The following is an 18,455-nucleotide window of genomic DNA, read 5'->3' on the forward strand; positions in this document are numbered from 1 at the left end:
TCAGCCTTTGCCCTGCTCCTCTCCAGCTTATTAACACAAGTGCCACATTTAATACATGACATTATAACTGCCCTCTCCACCCCCAATTACAGTGCAAACTGTAAGTTGATGTTCTGAACCCACAAAGCAGTCTGGCCTAAAATAATTGCCAGGCTACAGGGACTCTGCTGAATTAAAAGCAGCAAAGGCTCCAAGTGTGTTTTCTTAACCTCTATTCAAGCATGAATTCAGGCTATGCGGCAGGGTTTTAGATATTTCATGTAACAGCCTTGAATTTCTTTACTTTTGAGAGGCATTCAGGAAACTCTTAATAAAGAATGGATGAAGAATAAAAGATTCTGTGGAGCTTGGCATTAAAATAATAGCTATTTAACTTCCTATGCAAGTAAAACTGTAACTACTGTATCAGTGAAAAAATGAATTATGGCTCCTCTTGCTAAAGGAAAACTGAAAAATGGCTATAAAAATAATGGTGATAATTTGATGTCTACAGGGACTGGTATTTAACAAAATAAAGTTATTTTAAAATCTGACTTCTATTCAAATATTTATGTTAGAATTCCTAGCAAGTAAGAACATGACCAGTCATTATAAACTGCAATTCCGGCATTCCAAGTGGATTTTACTGGGTTAAGAATTTATAATCTGATTATGCTACACCCAACTTTAAAGATTTAAAAAATGAGGCTACTTGAAATACTGACAAAAGTGTTTTATTCAACTTGTCAGAGATTTATAAGGAGGACATTTGCCTTTTGAGCAGTTAAATACAGGTGTAGTCCAGGAGGGCTTGAAGTACCAAGGTTTTCTAACAATGAAGGCGTGGGGAGAACAGGAAACTGAGTAAAGGAACATAAATATTTCAGGCATAAACCCACTAATAAGGAGTGATGCAGTCTTACACAGAGTGTGATGGCCTCGTGTAGTAGTAGGGTTACATTTTGGTATTGCGCAAGGTACTGTGGATATCTGTCAATAATTTAAATATCTGTATACAAAATTTTGCCATGTTGTATTAATTTTTGGTACTGTGATATTATCTATTGCTATTTTATATTGTTTTGATATTTTATATTACTCTTTGGTATTTGCGTATTATTTTTTTATCTCTATTAAATTTTGATGCCTACATATTAAATCGAGCTACAGCCCCCTCAGAAGGATGCTTCAGGATATGTAACGTGCCAGGTTCAGGCTCCGGCAAGCCCGCGCACTTAACTCAAACCAACGACAACGCTCTAATGAAGGTAAACGCGTTGTCCAAGCCCCGCCCCTCCCTCCTCGGCCGCAGCCAGCCCGCCCCCTGCAGGTTCCGCCGCGCATCGCCCCGCACAGCCTGGCCTTGCGCGGGACGTGCCCCAAAACGAGAGGCAAAGGGGAAAGTCACGCAGTGCAGCCCGTTGGGAAGCATCGGGGACCCGAAGTGTCTGTTATCCGGTAATGCGGGGATGCGGCGCGGGTGGGATCTCATTCAGGGGATGTTACTGTGGCTGTCATGTTCTTGGTATGCTGTTTTCCCCAGCGTTGTCATCAACTCGTTTGCGAGATGACAGCAGGAATCTTTCCCTTGGGAGACAACCGCCTGTGCTTTCTTGTCTTTGATATTTTAAGAAAACCTAAGTCTGATTAAAAGGCAAAGAGCAGAACTAGCACAGGGATGCTACTGGTACCTGGTGGCTGTGCTGCAGTGATTTCAGCGGTGTTCAACAAGGTAATTGCAGCCTCTAATTGCTGCTATTAGATGAAAAATTCACTATCTACAGACGAACAATCAAACCAAATTTATGAGAACTGCCAACCCCAGTCTTCCTGGGACCTTTAATACATCTGGGGCCGTTTGTATAGTTCTTTAGAGGTAGTAAGCTGTATATTTGGCATATAAGGTGTATAAACTGCTTAATAGCAACTGTTAGTTTGGAATCACTGTCCACAAGGGGTGGAAAGCAACCTCAGAGGAAAGCAGGCCTTGCCCAATCTGCACAGTGCATTTAGGGGACCGTGATGCCTTGCTGTTGAGGTAAAACTTGCAGCTCATTGAATGAGGTGACCATGCTCAGGCCATTAGTAGCCCAACCTCGGTCAAGTTTCCCAATAGCTTAAAACCAGAAAATGTGGTGGTTTAAAATTTCTACCTTTCTGAAAGGGGATGCTCTTTTATCTTCTTTTTGTAAAATTAGTGCTAATTTGCCAATTGCTTTTCTTCTACAAAAAAGGGCTAACCAAGAGAAATTTCAAGGAAGCTTTTGAGTCTCTGTTTTGGTAACATGATTGTCAAAATTGTTCAGCCTGGAGAACAGAAAGCTCTGAGGAGACCCTAGAGCAGCCTCCAGTGCTGAGAACAGACCCGTGTGTTCAAAATTGCAGGGCCTAGGTGAGCACCTGAAAGGAGACACAGTTGTCCACATCAGCCACTGCTGGCCCCCACCTGTGTAATGCCTCCCTGCGCTGGAATTCAGAGACCAAACATTTAGATAAGGTGTGCAGAGGACAGACCTGCACTAAGGCAGATAAAAGGTCAGGAGGTGCAGGGATCAGGCCCCTTAGGAGCATGTGAAACAATAAAGGAGAAAATGGACATCTGCTAGGGCACAGTTTTATTCTGTTTTATTTGAGTAACACTGCTGCAATGTGTATATATCAAAGGAGAAGTTAAAGCCTGTATGATAGGATTTTTGTTGTTCTAAATCAAGAACTCCTTTTATTCTATTAATCCTTTCACCGGCTGCAGGCTATGTCTGCTCTTTTCAGGCACACAGTCCACTGCTTTATTTCCTGCTCCTCTGTTCTGACTCTTGTACTTGGTCTGATTTCTCCACTTCCTTAACTTCTGACTTGTTCTCCTCTTCTCTTGCCAGTGTTGGGATATGTGGGCTGCATTTCATTACCACGGAGAGCAAACCTCAGGCTCCCATGCCTTTCTCTATACACTGCAACGATAAGGCAGAAAAGTCTTGGGAAAAGTGTTGGGAAAAGTCATCCCCTAGGGACTAGGTGGCATTTTCCTTGGGATATTCTCAAAGGGCACTTTGAGAGGGCACTCCAGCATGCTGAAAGCAGCCTATGCAGAAAGAGGGCTGTGTGTCCAAGTGGGGATTACTACCAGCCAACTTAAGAGATTCATATTGCACCTTCCTTTCCTCCTTTTTCCCTTGACATTGGGGACCTTGAGTAGGGTTTCTGGCAGGGCAGTGCTGCCAGATGAAGACAAGGGGGTCCCAGCAGAGAGGTGTGGAGCAGTCATTTTTGGTGATATCCACTTCATTGCCACTGGCAGCAGTGCAGGGGGCTGCAGGGAACAGGAGCTCACACTACCACCTTGATTGCAGCCCAAAAAGGAGCCGCTGTGACCCTTGAAGCAAAGCACTCTTGTGACATTAAACAAGGCTTCAGCCCTTGCACCGCTTCCTAAAAAGGGTGGATTTAGATTAGATATTAGGAAAAAATTCTCCCCTGTGAGGGTGCTGAGGCGCTGGCACAAGGTGCCCAGAGAAGCTGTGGCTGCCCCATCCCTGGCAGTGTTCAAGGCCAGGTTGGTCGGAACTTGGAGCAACCTGCTCTAGTGGAAGGTGTCCCTGCCTGTAGCAGGAGGTTGGAACTGGATGAGCTTTAAGGTCCCTTCCAACCCAGTCTGTGATTCTATGAAACCTACCTTGGTGCTGTGAGAGGGTTGCATAGGAAACCCATCTAACATTCCTAAAATGCTTGGGTTGCCCTGGTAAGAGAGTGCAGCGCTGCACACTGCTCTCTATAAACAGTGCAGCTTTATGCTGTATTAGCCCTTGTTATCTGTTCAACATGTTTTCTGTGCTCTCTGCTCCTCAGGATCCTCACTCGGAATTTTACCTGCCAACAGCAGAATTGTGTTGTTAAATCCCCTGGTGCAGAAATAAGCGGTTCCTCATGCCCTGCCCTGCATGCATGCTGGAGGAGGTGGGGGGTTTCTCTAGGACACTGTGTGATTACTGATTAGTCCCAGATAAATCCTGATTTTAAGGAAAGCAGCTGACAGCAGGACAAGGTCCCACCACAGTGACTTAGGAGGCAGATGCTAGCCAATGCAGCTGTCTTAATGTTTGTCCCTTGGCTGAGAAGTCCCACAAGTGCCAGCTGTGCCTCTGGGACAGCTCTCACTGCACCCTCTGCACCTGCAATGATTTTCAATGTCTATCAGGATGAAAAGCAATTACAAAATGCTGCTGTGAAGCTCACCAGCTTGACTTTAGCAACAGCCAAAGACTTCAGCTGTGTCAGGGAGTGCTGGGCATCAGAAAAGGGCAGTATGACACACACAGCTTTTTGCCAGCCCAGGCTCGTCAGCCCTACTCGTGCCAATGGCAGGGACCCTCGCACCATCTTTGAAGCATAATTTGTTTACTGGAAAATGCTGTGTTTGGTTTTTTTCCTTCCCACCCCCCCCGAGCTTTACTCTTCTTGCTGACTGAGCATGGTAAACAGATTACTTAAACACTCTGGAAAATTGAGGAGCAACTGCTGCCCAGTGGGAAAGACGACTCCTGTCCACTCAAAGCTGTCAGTCTCGTGGAAGCATCATCATTTGTCGTGTTAGAAAGGTGAAATAAAATGGCACTAGGCAATGTCAAGAGTTAGACAGCATACTAACACAAGTGCACAGAAGGACCTTTCTTGTTCTTCCAGCAGAAGAAACCAGCATGGAAGCTGGCATCATCTCTCTGACCCCCACGCTGCTCCACAGCTCCTGCGGCACCTCCCTTACCCTCGCAGAGCATCACTGCAGCTTTTGGTGGGAAAAATGCTCCTGCTTGTGAATACAGAACTTTGCTGCCTCTCAACCCTTGGCTGTGGCTACCAAGAACCCACGTGTGAGCTATATTTGCCCCAGGGCTCTGCAGAAGCAAAGGAACATGGGGGGACTCACAGGGCAGCATTACAGGAATGAGCAGGTCTGGAGAAAAGTCACAGCTCGAACTGATCTGCTCAACTGTAAATAAGGAAAAACTCAATTCCCACTCTTGCCTCCGATTTTCTCTCAAATTACTGGGGTTTATGCCTTCTGCTCTGACCCTACAAAGATGAGCCCTGCAAAACTGCACTTAGGCCAGTTGGTGGGTTTCTGGACCATGTTTGGGTAGCTTCTGCAAAGCTCTGACATTATAACTTGGAATCCATTAAGAAGAGCATCTCTAAACTGGGCATCACTTTACCCTTAATCTCTGAAGGGGTATAATGGGAATTTAAGTATGTTAAACTTTTGAGATAAAGCTTAGTCCTCAGTATTGTCCTGAAAAGTAAAACGGTTAAATGTTGAAAGTGCCTTCTTAAAACAAAGCAATATGAAAATAGCAGTAACAAGCCACCCAAATACACCAACTCTTGCGTTACACCTCAGGTTACATTACTGGGAAGAAGGCCTGGTCACCTGCAAGCTCTACTGCCATTGTCTGGGATCTTACATAAACCTTATTTTGGATGCGGATGTAAACAAACATGAGCTCTTTAGCAAAGTTTGCTGTTCTTGCAGGTTTCTCAGCTCCTTCATTGGAAATCATTACAGCTCTCAAGTTTACATGTTTATGTTGTAAATCTGTGTTAGCAAATTCTGGTGTAGTTAGTTTTACCTCTATCAGCATGGTATCATTACATCTCTAAATGGCTTTGTTTCCATTCCAGCAAAGAACACAAAGATAGGCTTATGTTTCACTATGGTCAATGAACTGAGGTGGAAGTTAAAAGAGAAAAACTGGTATTTATGCTTCCTGGGGTGTGTACACTTGCATAATGATTTGATTTAAAGCTTGCATTTAAAATTAAGTGCACTTTAGTAACTAGCTCAAGCTGGGCTTAAATGAGATTTACAAGTATGTATCAGCTTAGTATATACACTTCTACAGGCATCACTTACAATGCTGTATTGCTATCCTCATCTATTTAGAAATTGGTGCTGACTTGTATTTCAACTTAATTTTAAAGTATTTTATTTTTAAAGAACACATTTAGGTAATTTTACTGACAACAGCCAGAAACCTTTCAATTTCCAAAAGAAATGGCAACTTTTCTTGATGCTCTTAAATATCTATGATATGGAAATTTAAGGAAGATGCCAGATGCAAAATACAGATTAGTACAGACCTGAACACCCCTGCCATCGCAATTTGTAGGACCTTCGTAATACACTTCTGTTCTAGTTCTGCCATAGATTGGAGATATTTGATTTGTGTTGTTTTCCTTCTCTCCTAGTTTCCTAAAGCAATAGACAGATCAGGTCAAAGCCCAGCAATTAATAAATGTTTGCTGCTCTGCAGTGACAGCATGAAGCAAAACACACCTTAATTCCCAAAATGGCCAGATAAAGCCTCTCCCAGTAAAGCAAGAGCCTCATCCCAGCATGGGCCATACCTGAGCTTTGCAGGAGCAGTGGACTGCACCAGGTAACGCACAGAGTGAGGTTGTTAGAGCCACAATGCTGCTGCCCATCTTTGGGTATTTTATTTCTCCGACATCCATTAGATCTGCTTTTAAAGCTGATGTTAGAAATGCAGATGTTATTCTGTTTGAAGTAGGCTCTTTATAAATATCACTTTACAGAAGTTATGTCATTGGTTTGGGTTTTTTTCAGGTCTGGAGCTTTTGAGCAGCTAAATCTCAGCCAAAAAGTCCCCAGACTATCACAGAAGGCCACAAAGGTAAATGCAGAAATCTCAATAGATGGTGTATTCAGAGACCCCTCTTCAGGGAGGTCCTGGGAGTTGGTAGCTGGAAGTGGATTTGCTCCTCTTGGCCTATGTGTGTCACCTCCCCTGTCAATTCAGAGGGCCCCTCAACTGACAGACTTCAGCAGCTCCTGCGCCCTAAATATGTTTGGTCAATGGCAGGCGTTTTCTTTATTAGATCTGTGGTATGAGGAGTGTACAAGACTGTCCTATAACTTTAATCAGCAAGAACAGATTACACACATCACCATTGCTCTCCACTATGCTGTGCAACCTGATCCCAGTACGGTGCATTCTCACCAAACTTCACTGCAGTATGACTGCCAGCCTTGCTCAGCTATGTGGGTAATAAAGGATTAATGTGTTTTGTACCTAGCTGCTTTAATTTAATTTAGGAGCCTGCTCCTAGGAGGCAGTGAGGTCCTCTACTCTTATTGACTTCAGCAGAATCTAAAGGACTTGGGACCTGTTAAGAAAAGGGTCTTTAATCTTCAGCTGGGAGCCCAAGCATGTGAAGTGGAGCTATTCCTTCTGTATGGACTTGTAATATGTGCAGGATTTGAGTACCTTTTGTAATAGTCTGCTTAGACCTTAACGCGTTGCTAGGGAACTGGCTGTGTCCACAACCAGTAAACATGTAGACGTTGTGTCCCAATGGTCTCTGGCAGAGTTTACCATAAGAAATGGCTTTATTGCGACAAGATCTACTAGCAGTAGTATAAAAAAGTAGTTTGTCAGCTTTTTTTTTTAAATTACAAACATTTTAATTTCGTCACATAAATAGAAACCCCTTCCAGGCTGAAGGCTAAGCATGTGAGGACACCACCCAGAACAAAATAATTTCCCTTATTCTTTAAAATATTGATTCAGCTATTTTTCAATTTACTTGAGTCTAAGTGCAGTGTTTGGAAACTTAACAAGCTTGGATAGTTTTTGCTCTCTTGCATTAACTAAAGCTACTACTATTTTCAAGACACTTATAAAAGAGCTCACAATTTGTTTTCAAAGTGCATGGCTTTTCAGGTTTTCAGGCTGCACTGAAGAGTATCAGAAACAATGAAAGTTTTGTGTTTATGGAGTCCTAGAATGCCATTTCTGAAATGATCTTACCTCACTTTCATGGACATCAGTACTGTCTGCTTTGTTTTAAATTAGGAATAAAAGAAGTCTGAAACCCCAACTACCAAAGAAACAAATCTGCTATCAAAACAGGACAAAATCTGGGCAGAGAATAAAAAAAGTTATATGGAAATGGAAACAAAATACAGTCTGAGATGAGCTCTCTGAAAACAAGCAAGCAAACCCTGTTCTACTAAGCTCTCAGGAGAGCTGCTGAAGAATTTTGAAATAATCCAGAAAAGGATAGTAATAGAATTATTGCATTCTTCTTTGTGAATTCCTTGCAACTCCCTAAGAAAAACTGATCCCTTGGGTGCTTTGTATAAAAGGATGAAAGTTTATGATATACAAGCATACAGCTTAAAGCTGCAAGCTCCCATATTCCTTGGCAATCATTATCATCAGGTTTATGGAAAAGCATGTATTAATCCTTTCCAAGGCATGTGTTGGCAGGGAGGCAAGGAACACTCTTCTGGGTTCATCAGCCTTCCTTGTGAGGCCTGAGCAGGAGCAATCTCACAGCATATATGCCTATCAAAAACTCATCACGTATGACACATGCTAACAGCTTTTTCTCCTTGTCTCATGGTGGTTGCACAATGTAACAGCAAAGAGAAAGAAGGCACTTAGGAACTATAGTAGAGATTCCAACCAATGATGCTTTTCCTTGTCAGACCTGTAGCTTACATGTCATGTACATGTATTCAAGTGCAATGACCTCTTTGCAAAACTGCTTAAGCTACAGAAAAGTTGTTTCAGTATTCAGTGTTCAACCCCTATCCTCCAATGTCTGAATGCACCTCTATATTTAGAGCACAACTTCTTGTAGGCTGACTGCTCATCCCTGTGTGATTATCTGACTGAGAGTTAATGTAGCATAATTAACACATCTGAGAGTTGTCCAGTGTCACAGGTGAACTAGAGGTTTTGTGACAGGCAGCCTTGTGACATTCATTGTCATAGGTGACATAACGTTGTGGATTTTAGTTCTCTGACCCAGTGTATTCAACAGAATGAGATTCTTCGTTAACTTGATGTCTTCCTGGCTTTTGTGACTATAAATAAGGGCCTTACATTGTTCAAACGTATTTTTTGCAGTATATTATATTAAGATGTTTGGTCTGATCAAGATTATGTGGCTTCATGTAACTGATGAAAGAGCTATTGTTTTTCATGGCAGAAAAACTGCCACTCATCCAGATCCCTGACCTATTTCTTGGAGTCAGAAGTAACCTTTCTGAAGTCTTACAGATTTTTCATGCTGTGTTTTACAGTATTGATCCTGAAGCCCCCTATTTGAAGTGTGATTACAACCGTATTTAAGGATCAGTTAAAATTTTCAACTTAATCTTCAGATATAGAAAGATTCTGGTTTTCCTTATGTTCTGGTGCTATTCTAAAGAAAGCGTTAAACGAATCAGAGCAATTCAGCCATGGGGGTTCTTCCATTACTGAGTGATAAAAGAAATTCCTCCAGCTTAAACATCACCAGTGTATTCCTCTCCACTTTTCCTTCTCTGAGATATGGCGGAATTTGTCTGTATTGTTGGAAAGAGATGATGAACCATGTCCAGGAGCAGTAATTTAGCCATCTCACCCTAACAGTAGATTGGGCCATTTATTACACTGAAATCAGAAAAACAGAATCTACAAGTTCCTGAAGATGGGAACAACTTGTAATCTTGCTTTTCAGCCCTGACTTGCAGAGGCCAGTGCCAGCAGAACACATCAGGAGAATAAACTAATACTGCATAAAGCTTTTGTAGAGGCTGTCAGATGAAGAAACGTATTTACCACTATATACGGCTTTCCTCTGCAGGAGAACAAGCCTTGCATATTTTCTGTGCTTTCTCACTACACAAAGATGGATACAGGCATTTAAAAAGGAATTAGGATGCTGAGATGCTCAGTCCATGCTGGATTGCTGGCTCCCCACACTTTGCTGTGGAACATGTGCTAAAGAACTCCTTGGGAGTCTTTTTGGTTTTTCAGGACCAGCAGAAAAAACAACACTGTTTTATATTTGGGGCACTTTGGTGCTGACAAATGCCTTCTCATTTTATCATGCTGCAATCAAGATGACAAAAAAGTGTGGCAGCTTGTAGAAACTCCCCCTGCAAGCCAACAAAAAACGGGGTCTTGAAAGGAAAAGTTTGGCACACAGAAACCTCCAAACACAAAAAAGCTAAACCTCTACCAAACCATTTCTGCTTGTTGTGAGCCTGCCAAAGCAGAACAGACTTTCTCAACAGAAAAGGCTACATTATGCTAAAAGGAAATGAGCTGCAAGGCACAGGAAAAGGGAACACGAGTGGAGATTTATGGCACCACTGAAAGCAGGCACTGTATTGCCAGATCAGGAGTAAGACACTACCAAAGGATGCTACCTTTGTTTTTTCATCTGTCAGGGAAGAAGGAGAGTTTCTGCTGCAGGATATCTAGACTACTGACAAGAACTGCAGAAAGCCCATAGCTTCAGGATTCTGATCAGAGTCACTGCATCACAATCAGAATTTTCTACTTTTTTAGATGAAAGGGGAAAAAAAAATTAAAACAACTAGCAACCGCCCCGCAAACTAAATCCACCCAAACAAAAACCACGAGTCAATGGATACCTGACAGTTAACCTGCAAACAGAATTGTTACAAACACTTTTGCTCAAGTATCACTGAATTCATACAGAAAAAATCGAGTTTTGCAAAAAATCTTTATTATGGTGCTTTTGAAGATCATATAAGATCATATAAGAACGATTTGATATTTTTTACTTTGTTTTTTTTTTTTGCTGCTGTTTTGGCTTTTACTCTTCAAATTGTACATGAGGGGCTTCAGATGCTGAATGCTCCTGGATATGAACTGCAGCAGAAAGGCACATATGTGGACAAAAAACCTCTTTTTTATGTCCAGAAAGACTCAATTATAAAAAATAAAAAGTTAACGCTTTTTCCTTTTTCTGGCAGAAATTTCTAACTAGAGCTCCATTTGTCTCTCTCTGTAAATTCAGCCTCAAAGGTAAGCTGCTAGCCCAGAGAAGCTGTAGGATCTCCCTGGATTTTTACCAAGCTTGATTTGAACTTTGCCATGGTTTTTCCTAGCAAGTGAAAATGCAGCTTGTTTGCAGCTCCCTAAGCTCAGGTGCAAGGCTACCGCAGATGATTCTGATGGATGGAGAGCAGCCTCAAAGAACACAAGAACATGGCATCACCCCTGAAACACGTCATGTCATAAATGTAACTTGCACAATGCATTTTGGATAGGCATCCCTAGGTTGCTTTGTTTCAAAATGTAGGATCTGATTTTTCACAGTAGCGTGCAGCTCTTTATTCATACTGGGTATCACACCAAATTATGGACACTTATCAGCTTTAATGTGTATATGGAACTTGGACATGTAATTTTTCAGTAGTTTTGAATCTCAGCCTAAGCCTCTGGACTGTACAGAAATACATCTTCACAAGTGCCTCACAAGGGTCTTTGTGGTTTCTCACTACTAAACAAGTGCCATTTATCCTGAACAAAAGTTGACTGCTGCCTTTATTTAACTGTGATTTCATTTATGAGAGGCCAAGATGTTAAATTACACCTCTCTATAGTCCAGAGCTAGATCCTGAACTACTGCCCTGAGAAAAAATCAGTCATGTATGTATAAGTACTTTGTTTTGTCAGCAACTGCCAGGAGAAACTGAAAGCTCAGAATATTAGTTAGCAAGGTGTGTAGCAGAGATAGGGAAAACCTTCTGCTTTTGAAACCCTGAGAGAAAGAGAAAGAGAGAGAGAGACAGAGAACCACTGAAGTAATCTGTATTACTCTCACAAGTTGGCAAACAAAAGTGTGTCCTGAGACTTCAGCTAGCTATAAAAGTGAAACACTCACACAGATCCAGAGCGGGAGAAGATTCTTGCTGCAACACCACTGTTTTCTGTGTCCCCAAGCAAGATCACAGAGATCTGAAAAACTCACCTAATGATATAGGTGGTTTTCTTCTTTCGCATACATTTTTCTTTCTGCTGCAGTTCTGTAACTTGGGTGCTAATACAGAGAAGTCTGTTGAGCCTGACTAGGAATAATCTCCTAATGATTTGACACATTACTTGGTAAAGAGATGGCTCTGATAGGTGCCAGTTGATTAAGGGACAAGTAATCAGTCTCTTTAAGCAATGGCAGCATATGAAACATCATCAGAGAGGATTCATCAAGCAGCTGGTGTTAATACCTATCAAGTTCCAATACCTTAAAGGAGCCAACAAGAAATCTGGAGAGTGACTTTTGCGAGGACATGTAGTGATAGGACAAGGGGGAACAGCTTTAACCTGAAAGATGATAGATTTAGGTTAAATATTAGGCAGAAGTTCTTCCTTGTGAGGGTGCTGAGGCGCTAGCACTGGTTGCCCAGAGAAGCTGTGGCTGTCCCATCCCTGGCAGTGTTCAAGGCCAGGTTGGACGGGGCTTGGAGCAAGCTGCTCTAGTGGCAGGTGTCCTTTCCCATGGCAGGAGGTTGGAATTGGATGAGCTTTAAGCTCTCTCCCAACCCAAACCATTCTAGTTTTATAATTTCTACTTCAGTTCTTGTATGTTACAAAAAAGATGAGTATGAAGGCTATTCCCAGTTCCCTGTGTTCTCCTTCCCTAGTGTTTAATCCACAGGATTCAGCAAGCTAGCTGATGCTTGCTGAATCCTGCACTAGGTTTCTGCCTATGAAGACTGTGGGATTTAGGGCATGTTAGAATGGCAGGAGACACAGGGTGAAGGGGAGAGCAAACTGACAAGCAGGAAAGCTGGTAAACAGTTCTGTTATGGGCAAGGAAGAACTACTGCATCCAGTGCAATTATATCTCTGTGTTACCACAGAATGCTGTCCTTGGTGGTGATATTTATGCAAATGAAAACTTCCTTGTAGATGCATATGCCATTGTTAGTTAACAAGCACAATGCTAGGCAGATATAATGACAACCAAGGAAACTTATTTGGTTGCTCTCTTGATGGATTATCATGATGTGAATGGTAATTTAATTTGCACTACACACTAGGAAACCCCTGACATAAGGAAGCATCTCCAATGTAAAGGAGCTTTTCAGCTGGTATGCATTCTGCTGAGATCATGCGTAAGGTGTCTGGCTGACATCAGCTACGGAAGAAAGTGAGTGTGTGCTGTTTTCTAGGGATGTGAAAAGGTGAATTCTAGAACGTTACTCTCAGAAGTAGCAGTAACTGAACATATTGCTCACTGGCCACAGTTTTATCATTGGACTTGAACTGGGAACCAGTTTATAAGGGATCTTATACCAAGCTTGTGAGTAGAAGTAGCACTATAAGCATTTTTTAAGCAATGCCAAATCAGTGGATACAGATCACTGCCTGTGCTCAGCAAAATAAGGAAGGATATTTAGTTTTAGCTGATATATTTTATTGTGGCTCAATTTGTAGGTCTTCTAATGGGTCTTATAAAGCCTGACATAAAATCATTCACGTTTACAACAGACTTCATAATGTGAACATGAACCTGTGGCTGCTTTCATGCAGTTTTACAAGCTGCCTAAACAAATGTTTTAAGAGACGTTTAACTGTTTTTTTTATATAAAGCTACTTGATCTGTTTCAAACCATCAAACTTCATTCATTAAATGTCTTATACAAGCAATTTGTAGTTATATGCACATTTCTAATGTGAGAATGGTGAATTCTGTTATTCAGACTAAAATAATAGGCTGGTATCAGATTTTAATCAGGCTGCTTTTTCTAATGCTTGTACTTCATTCTAAGGAACAGTGGAATGTACTAAAACTACACAAAGCCAAGTCATGGAGCTTTCCACTTAGTTTTTCATTGACACAGGCAAAACACGCATTGAAGGCACTGGATAAGAGTTTCTCTGTATAGCTTATATGCCTGCGTTCATAGAAAAGATACATACGCAATAATCTTAATTACACATGTAGGTCTACAAATGAGATATAAAGCCAACCATGTAGACAGTGCATAAAATAACTGTTGAGTTAAACACAGCATAGATTTCTCTGTGTGCTAAATAAATAGTAATTCGGTGTTCAAGCAATTATATAGTACCCATAAGAGTTATTACCTAGTAGATAATAAAGCACATGTGTTACTACTTTTTAAGCTGTATCCCTTCATCTAAGCATTGGCAAGCTTAATTAGCAGTGTAACCGAGTACCTTAGAAGATTATTAATTGCTGGAACCCATGAAAGATTTGGTTTCCCTGTACATAACCATGTTTGAGGCAGAGCGGTTTGGGTAGTCCTACAGCAAGTCTCAGTGTCCACAATTCTGTGGCTGAGATGGATTGTCAGAATGATTTGTTACTAAACACTGTGTTCAGTTTTACAGTCATTAAGTACTAGTCTCTTCTTAGCATTAAAACAAAAAGGTTTTGTATTTAATACCTGTATTTACATTAGGATCTCCAAAGAAGTGTCTTCTGCCTCAACATGAAACAACCTTTGTAAATAGCTTACTTCTTTAATTAGGCCTGTTTTGTATGCAAACTAAAAAAAAATATAAACAATGAAGTAATGAAGGGTAGTCATGTGTTGTGAGAAAGTTAGCCTGCTGGAAGAAATCAGAAGACCATCTTATGGGGTGGATATAGGACAGGCATATTATCTTCCTAGTTTGATGTACTTTCTTCTGCTATTCTTCTGAATATTTTCTGTTAGATGCACTGGTATTTCTTATGGCAAAGCCTTTCAAACCTCTATAAAAGAGGATAAAATTTTGAAGGATAAGTTTTATGAGCATATTAAGATGGGATAGCAATTTATTATGTTGACAAGTATCTCAGTTATAAAAGCAGTAAGAAAATTGTCCTATAATTACGTGAAAAGGAGACCTATTTTGCAGGCTGTGGGAGCTGCAGGGCAGCTGGCAGGATGAGGGCTGCCTCTGCCCATCCATGTTACCGTTACTGCTCCCTGAACCAGGATGTGCCCTGTATTCACAGGGCAGGCTGAGCACCTCCTTAGCTCCAACAGCCAGAAGCCTGTAAGGTTTAAGTTGGATGAAGTGATGTACCTGCACCTAGAAGTAGTAATGATTTCCTCAGATGCAGCTGTGAAACTTCATGACTATGAAATATTGAGAGTCCTTGGCACTATTGGCATAATCTCAAACATACCAGATAACAATGCTCCCACCTCCAAGGCTTCTCTTTCACTTCATTTTATTGTGCTAGGGAGCACTTAAAAATTATCAGATTCACCCCTCCCCTGCTGCAAATCATATAATGCTTTATTTTAAACAAGCAAGACTCAGTGTATAGAAGGCAACCACAATCTTATTAATCACATATTCACAGGCTCATATTTGAAGTATTTTCCAAATACTCCTTTGCTTCCTCTTCCTGTTATCAATTACTAGAAGATTATAATTATCTAAATCCATCCTGCAGCTGATTAGAAATAGTAGAGCAGTCAGCTAAACCAGAACATTTGGTGTAAAGCTGGCAGGTCACACCATCAAGCTGCTATATGATAATGCAAAAATATCTTGTATTTTCTGTACCTTGTAGCAGTTGTTTACACTATTTGAATAAAGATAACCTACAAGAACATTTAAAGAAAAATAGAAAGCATAATCTTCTTTTATCTCCATGCAGAGCAAGAGGAGGTTTATTTCAAAAGTGATTTCTTTTTTCTTGGTGTTCTCAAGCAATGCGACTTTGCTATGGGACATCAGAGTATCAGAGCTTGATTAAGCCATTGAAGAGAAATGTGTTTTCCTCCCCAGTTCAGAAATGGGAAATGCATTCTGATGGCTGACACGAGAGTCCTGCTGTGTCTTGAGTTCAAAAGGCAATGACACCAACTACACCAGTTCCCCGCCCCCCACTCAGTCATTTGGAAAGAAGTCTTTCCCCAGTGTTAAATTTTATCACACAGAAAATCTGTGAGCTAACTTGTTGCCTAATACCAATTCAGATCAAGTAGTTTAGTTTTGTGCTGAAAGAGCCTTAAATAAGATTTCTCTTTTTTAACTCCACTAATGGCGAGTTGATCTGGTGTAATTTACACAGTCCTCTGATTCTAAGCTGTAATGTTTTATGTAGTGACATCTACAAAGCTGTACTATACCATTTGTCAGACTTTGTGATACATGAGGTAATTTCATACATCTCCACACAAAGCAATCAATCTCCAAAACGGGATCCTAGGGTTGTTTTTGAAACTTCTTTTATCAAAATATGGGAGAATTTGCATCAGCCTTTCTAGGTTTTATATGGCAATAAAGATAACCTTCTGAAATACTTAAAACTGCTTGACAGTACTAGACTTTGTCATAAATGTCAATATTTTTCCCTACTCAAATGTCTTTGATTAGATGAGAGGCTGTTTCACAAGATCTATTTTGTATAAGATCTATTTTGTATATATGTGTTCTGCTTGCAACATGTTGCAACTGAGTCAGGTTGACTGGGAAGGGATCTGGGAGGGCAGGGCAGCAGTCTTGAGATACAATTACCTAATACCAGGACTAATAAATGACAGAGATGCCATAAATTTCCTCTGTGGCCAGCAGCAACTCAGGTGATACCTGATACTGGAAGCACTGTGCCTGGCCGATTACCTGTAAGTACACCACTCTTATGCAAGGTCACCTGAGCTCCACTGAGATCCAGAAACTAGATTCCCCCCCTTAAACATGCTATGTGATTCAACGTAAAGGCACGTCTGTGTATCTAGAACAAATCTTCCCACAGACTGCAGTTATAGCTGCCCAGTAGATTTCAGTATTTCACTATGGGAACAAGTGAAACATTTTCTATAGTAGTCTTGCTTGTGATGTAAAAGATCCTGTTTAATGGCATTGAAATATCTCTCTTTTATTTATTTATTTATTTATTTATTTATTTAGTCAGGACTCTTCCCACCAAAACGGGGCATAAAGGGATACGGGGCTAACAGCATAAAACTGCCATGGGATAGTATGATAACCTATCGGAAGTACACAGCAAAGTCCTCTGCCTCAAGCTTTGGGGACATCATTCATTCAGACACAACGGGGTGTCCCAGTCAATTCTGCTAATGTGTTCCTGTGAATCCAACAGTTCCTGTTGTGCCCACTGCTATCTCCCCATGCTGCCACGGACCTTGCCCCAGCTGCCATTGCCAGTCCTTTCAACACCTCATGGAGGTGAAGGTAATGGATTGGTCTTCCCATAGGGTTTTCCACTGGGAACCTGCCCAGGATTGCCCCCACTTCTCTAGACTAAACACCGCAGTGACAGCACTCACTGAAGGAAGGTGCGAGCAGAGCTTGCCCGACCTCAGTTTTGGCTCTGCCATGGGGGAAGCGGGCTCAGCCCGAAACACAAACCAGGAGGTTTGTCAGAGAAGGCACCGATGGGCAGAGACTGCTCCAGCCATCAGCAGGCGCGGGAAGCGGGATAGCGCGTCGCAGCCGGCAGCCGTGCCGCCAAATCCTGCTCGGCTGTTGCAGGTCGCAGGGTATTCAGTGGCTTTCTGAAAGCCCAAGTTGCCACCTTCACTCTGAAGAACCCCAATCTCAGATAAAAGAATCAACTTTTAGTTTAGCTTTATACATAAGTGCCACGTAAAGCCTTAACAGCTGTCAAGGCCAGCAGGAAAACGCGTTAGGAAAGTTCAGCTGAGCAGCTGGGGCAGAGGCGGTTTTTACCCACCGCTGGCTGGCCTTCCAGAAGGACCGTGCGCTGTAGGAAGGCGATCGCGATCCGCGCCGTCCCATGCAACACCGCTCGGTAACCTGGCCGGGAGCAGGCGGGGAGCTGGCGCCCCGGGACACCTGCTCGCGGCACCGTGCCTCGCCACGCGGCTCCGCGGGGCTCAGCCGAGCGGGACGCGCTGCCCGGGCACCGCGCGGTCTCTTACCGATGATGATGGCACAGGCGCTGACCAGCCCGATCTCCTTCTTCAGCGCCACGGGCTCGGGGCCGCCGGGCGCGCTGCGCTGCTCCCCGCCGGCCATCGCTGCCCGCGCCGCTCTGCCCCGCTGCCGACCCTCGCGCATGCGCCGCCCCCCGCCCGGGACGGGTGTGAGGGTGCGGGGGGGGGGGGCACGGTCACCGCCTCCCAGCGGAGAGGGTCCCGTGGGGTCCCGCACGGTCCCTCGCAGGCCGCAGTGCCCGCAGCGCTGCGGGTGTCCCGGAGTGCAGCGCCCCCCGGGGACCTGCGAGCGGGAGGGACAGCGGCGCTAACAGCAGGGTCTGGGGAGCGCTGCCCCGACGCCAGGCACCGCTTCGGGTGAGGGCTGTGACCGGGCAGCCGAGCTCCGTGCAGGGCTCGGCTTCACAGCGGTTCTGCACGTCTTGGTGGCAGTCTGCCTGCTCTGAAGCTTTGTTAGCGGCGGTAGCGCAGTAAGTTGAAGGAAAGACAGAAACAACCCCAAACACTTCATTGCTTGCGGTCGCGTGGCTAAGCATGTTTAACATCACCAAGGCAATGACTGACTGCTGCGTTTCTGCGTTTACTTTTCTGCTTCATCCCTTCTCTCCTCCTTCCCACTTTGTTTCAGACCTCTCCGTAAGGAGTTAAACCGCTGGCCCGTGTGCACAGCAGCCGCTGTGTACTCGAGGTGCTGGGGCTGAGGGACCTGCACCTGAGGGTGTCGTGTCATATGTCCACCCGTTCACCAGCCCACTCCCCCCGTTGC

At 43.0% G+C, this 18,455-nt stretch overlaps 1 protein-coding gene across 1 annotated transcript in view; it reads right to left on the bottom strand.

The window, feature by feature from the left end:
* SLC7A10 (solute carrier family 7 member 10) overlaps positions 1-17,928 on the bottom strand; it is a 41,440-nt gene extending 23,512 nt beyond the window's left edge. The window contains exon 1 of the mRNA XM_062604879.1: positions 17,675-17,928. Within this exon, the coding sequence (XP_062460863.1) occupies positions 17,675-17,813 (139 nt within the window). The 5' untranslated portion in view covers positions 17,814-17,928. The remainder of the gene's footprint in view (positions 1-17,674) is intronic.
* Positions 17,929-18,455: the final 527 nt, after the last annotated feature.

Source organism: Pezoporus occidentalis, unplaced genomic scaffold (genome assembly GCF_034315485.1).
Source record: "Pezoporus occidentalis ecotype Australia unplaced genomic scaffold, CSIRO_AGI_Poc_V1 ctg89, whole genome shotgun sequence".
Taxonomy (NCBI): Eukaryota; Metazoa; Chordata; class Aves; order Psittaciformes; family Psittacidae; genus Pezoporus; species Pezoporus occidentalis.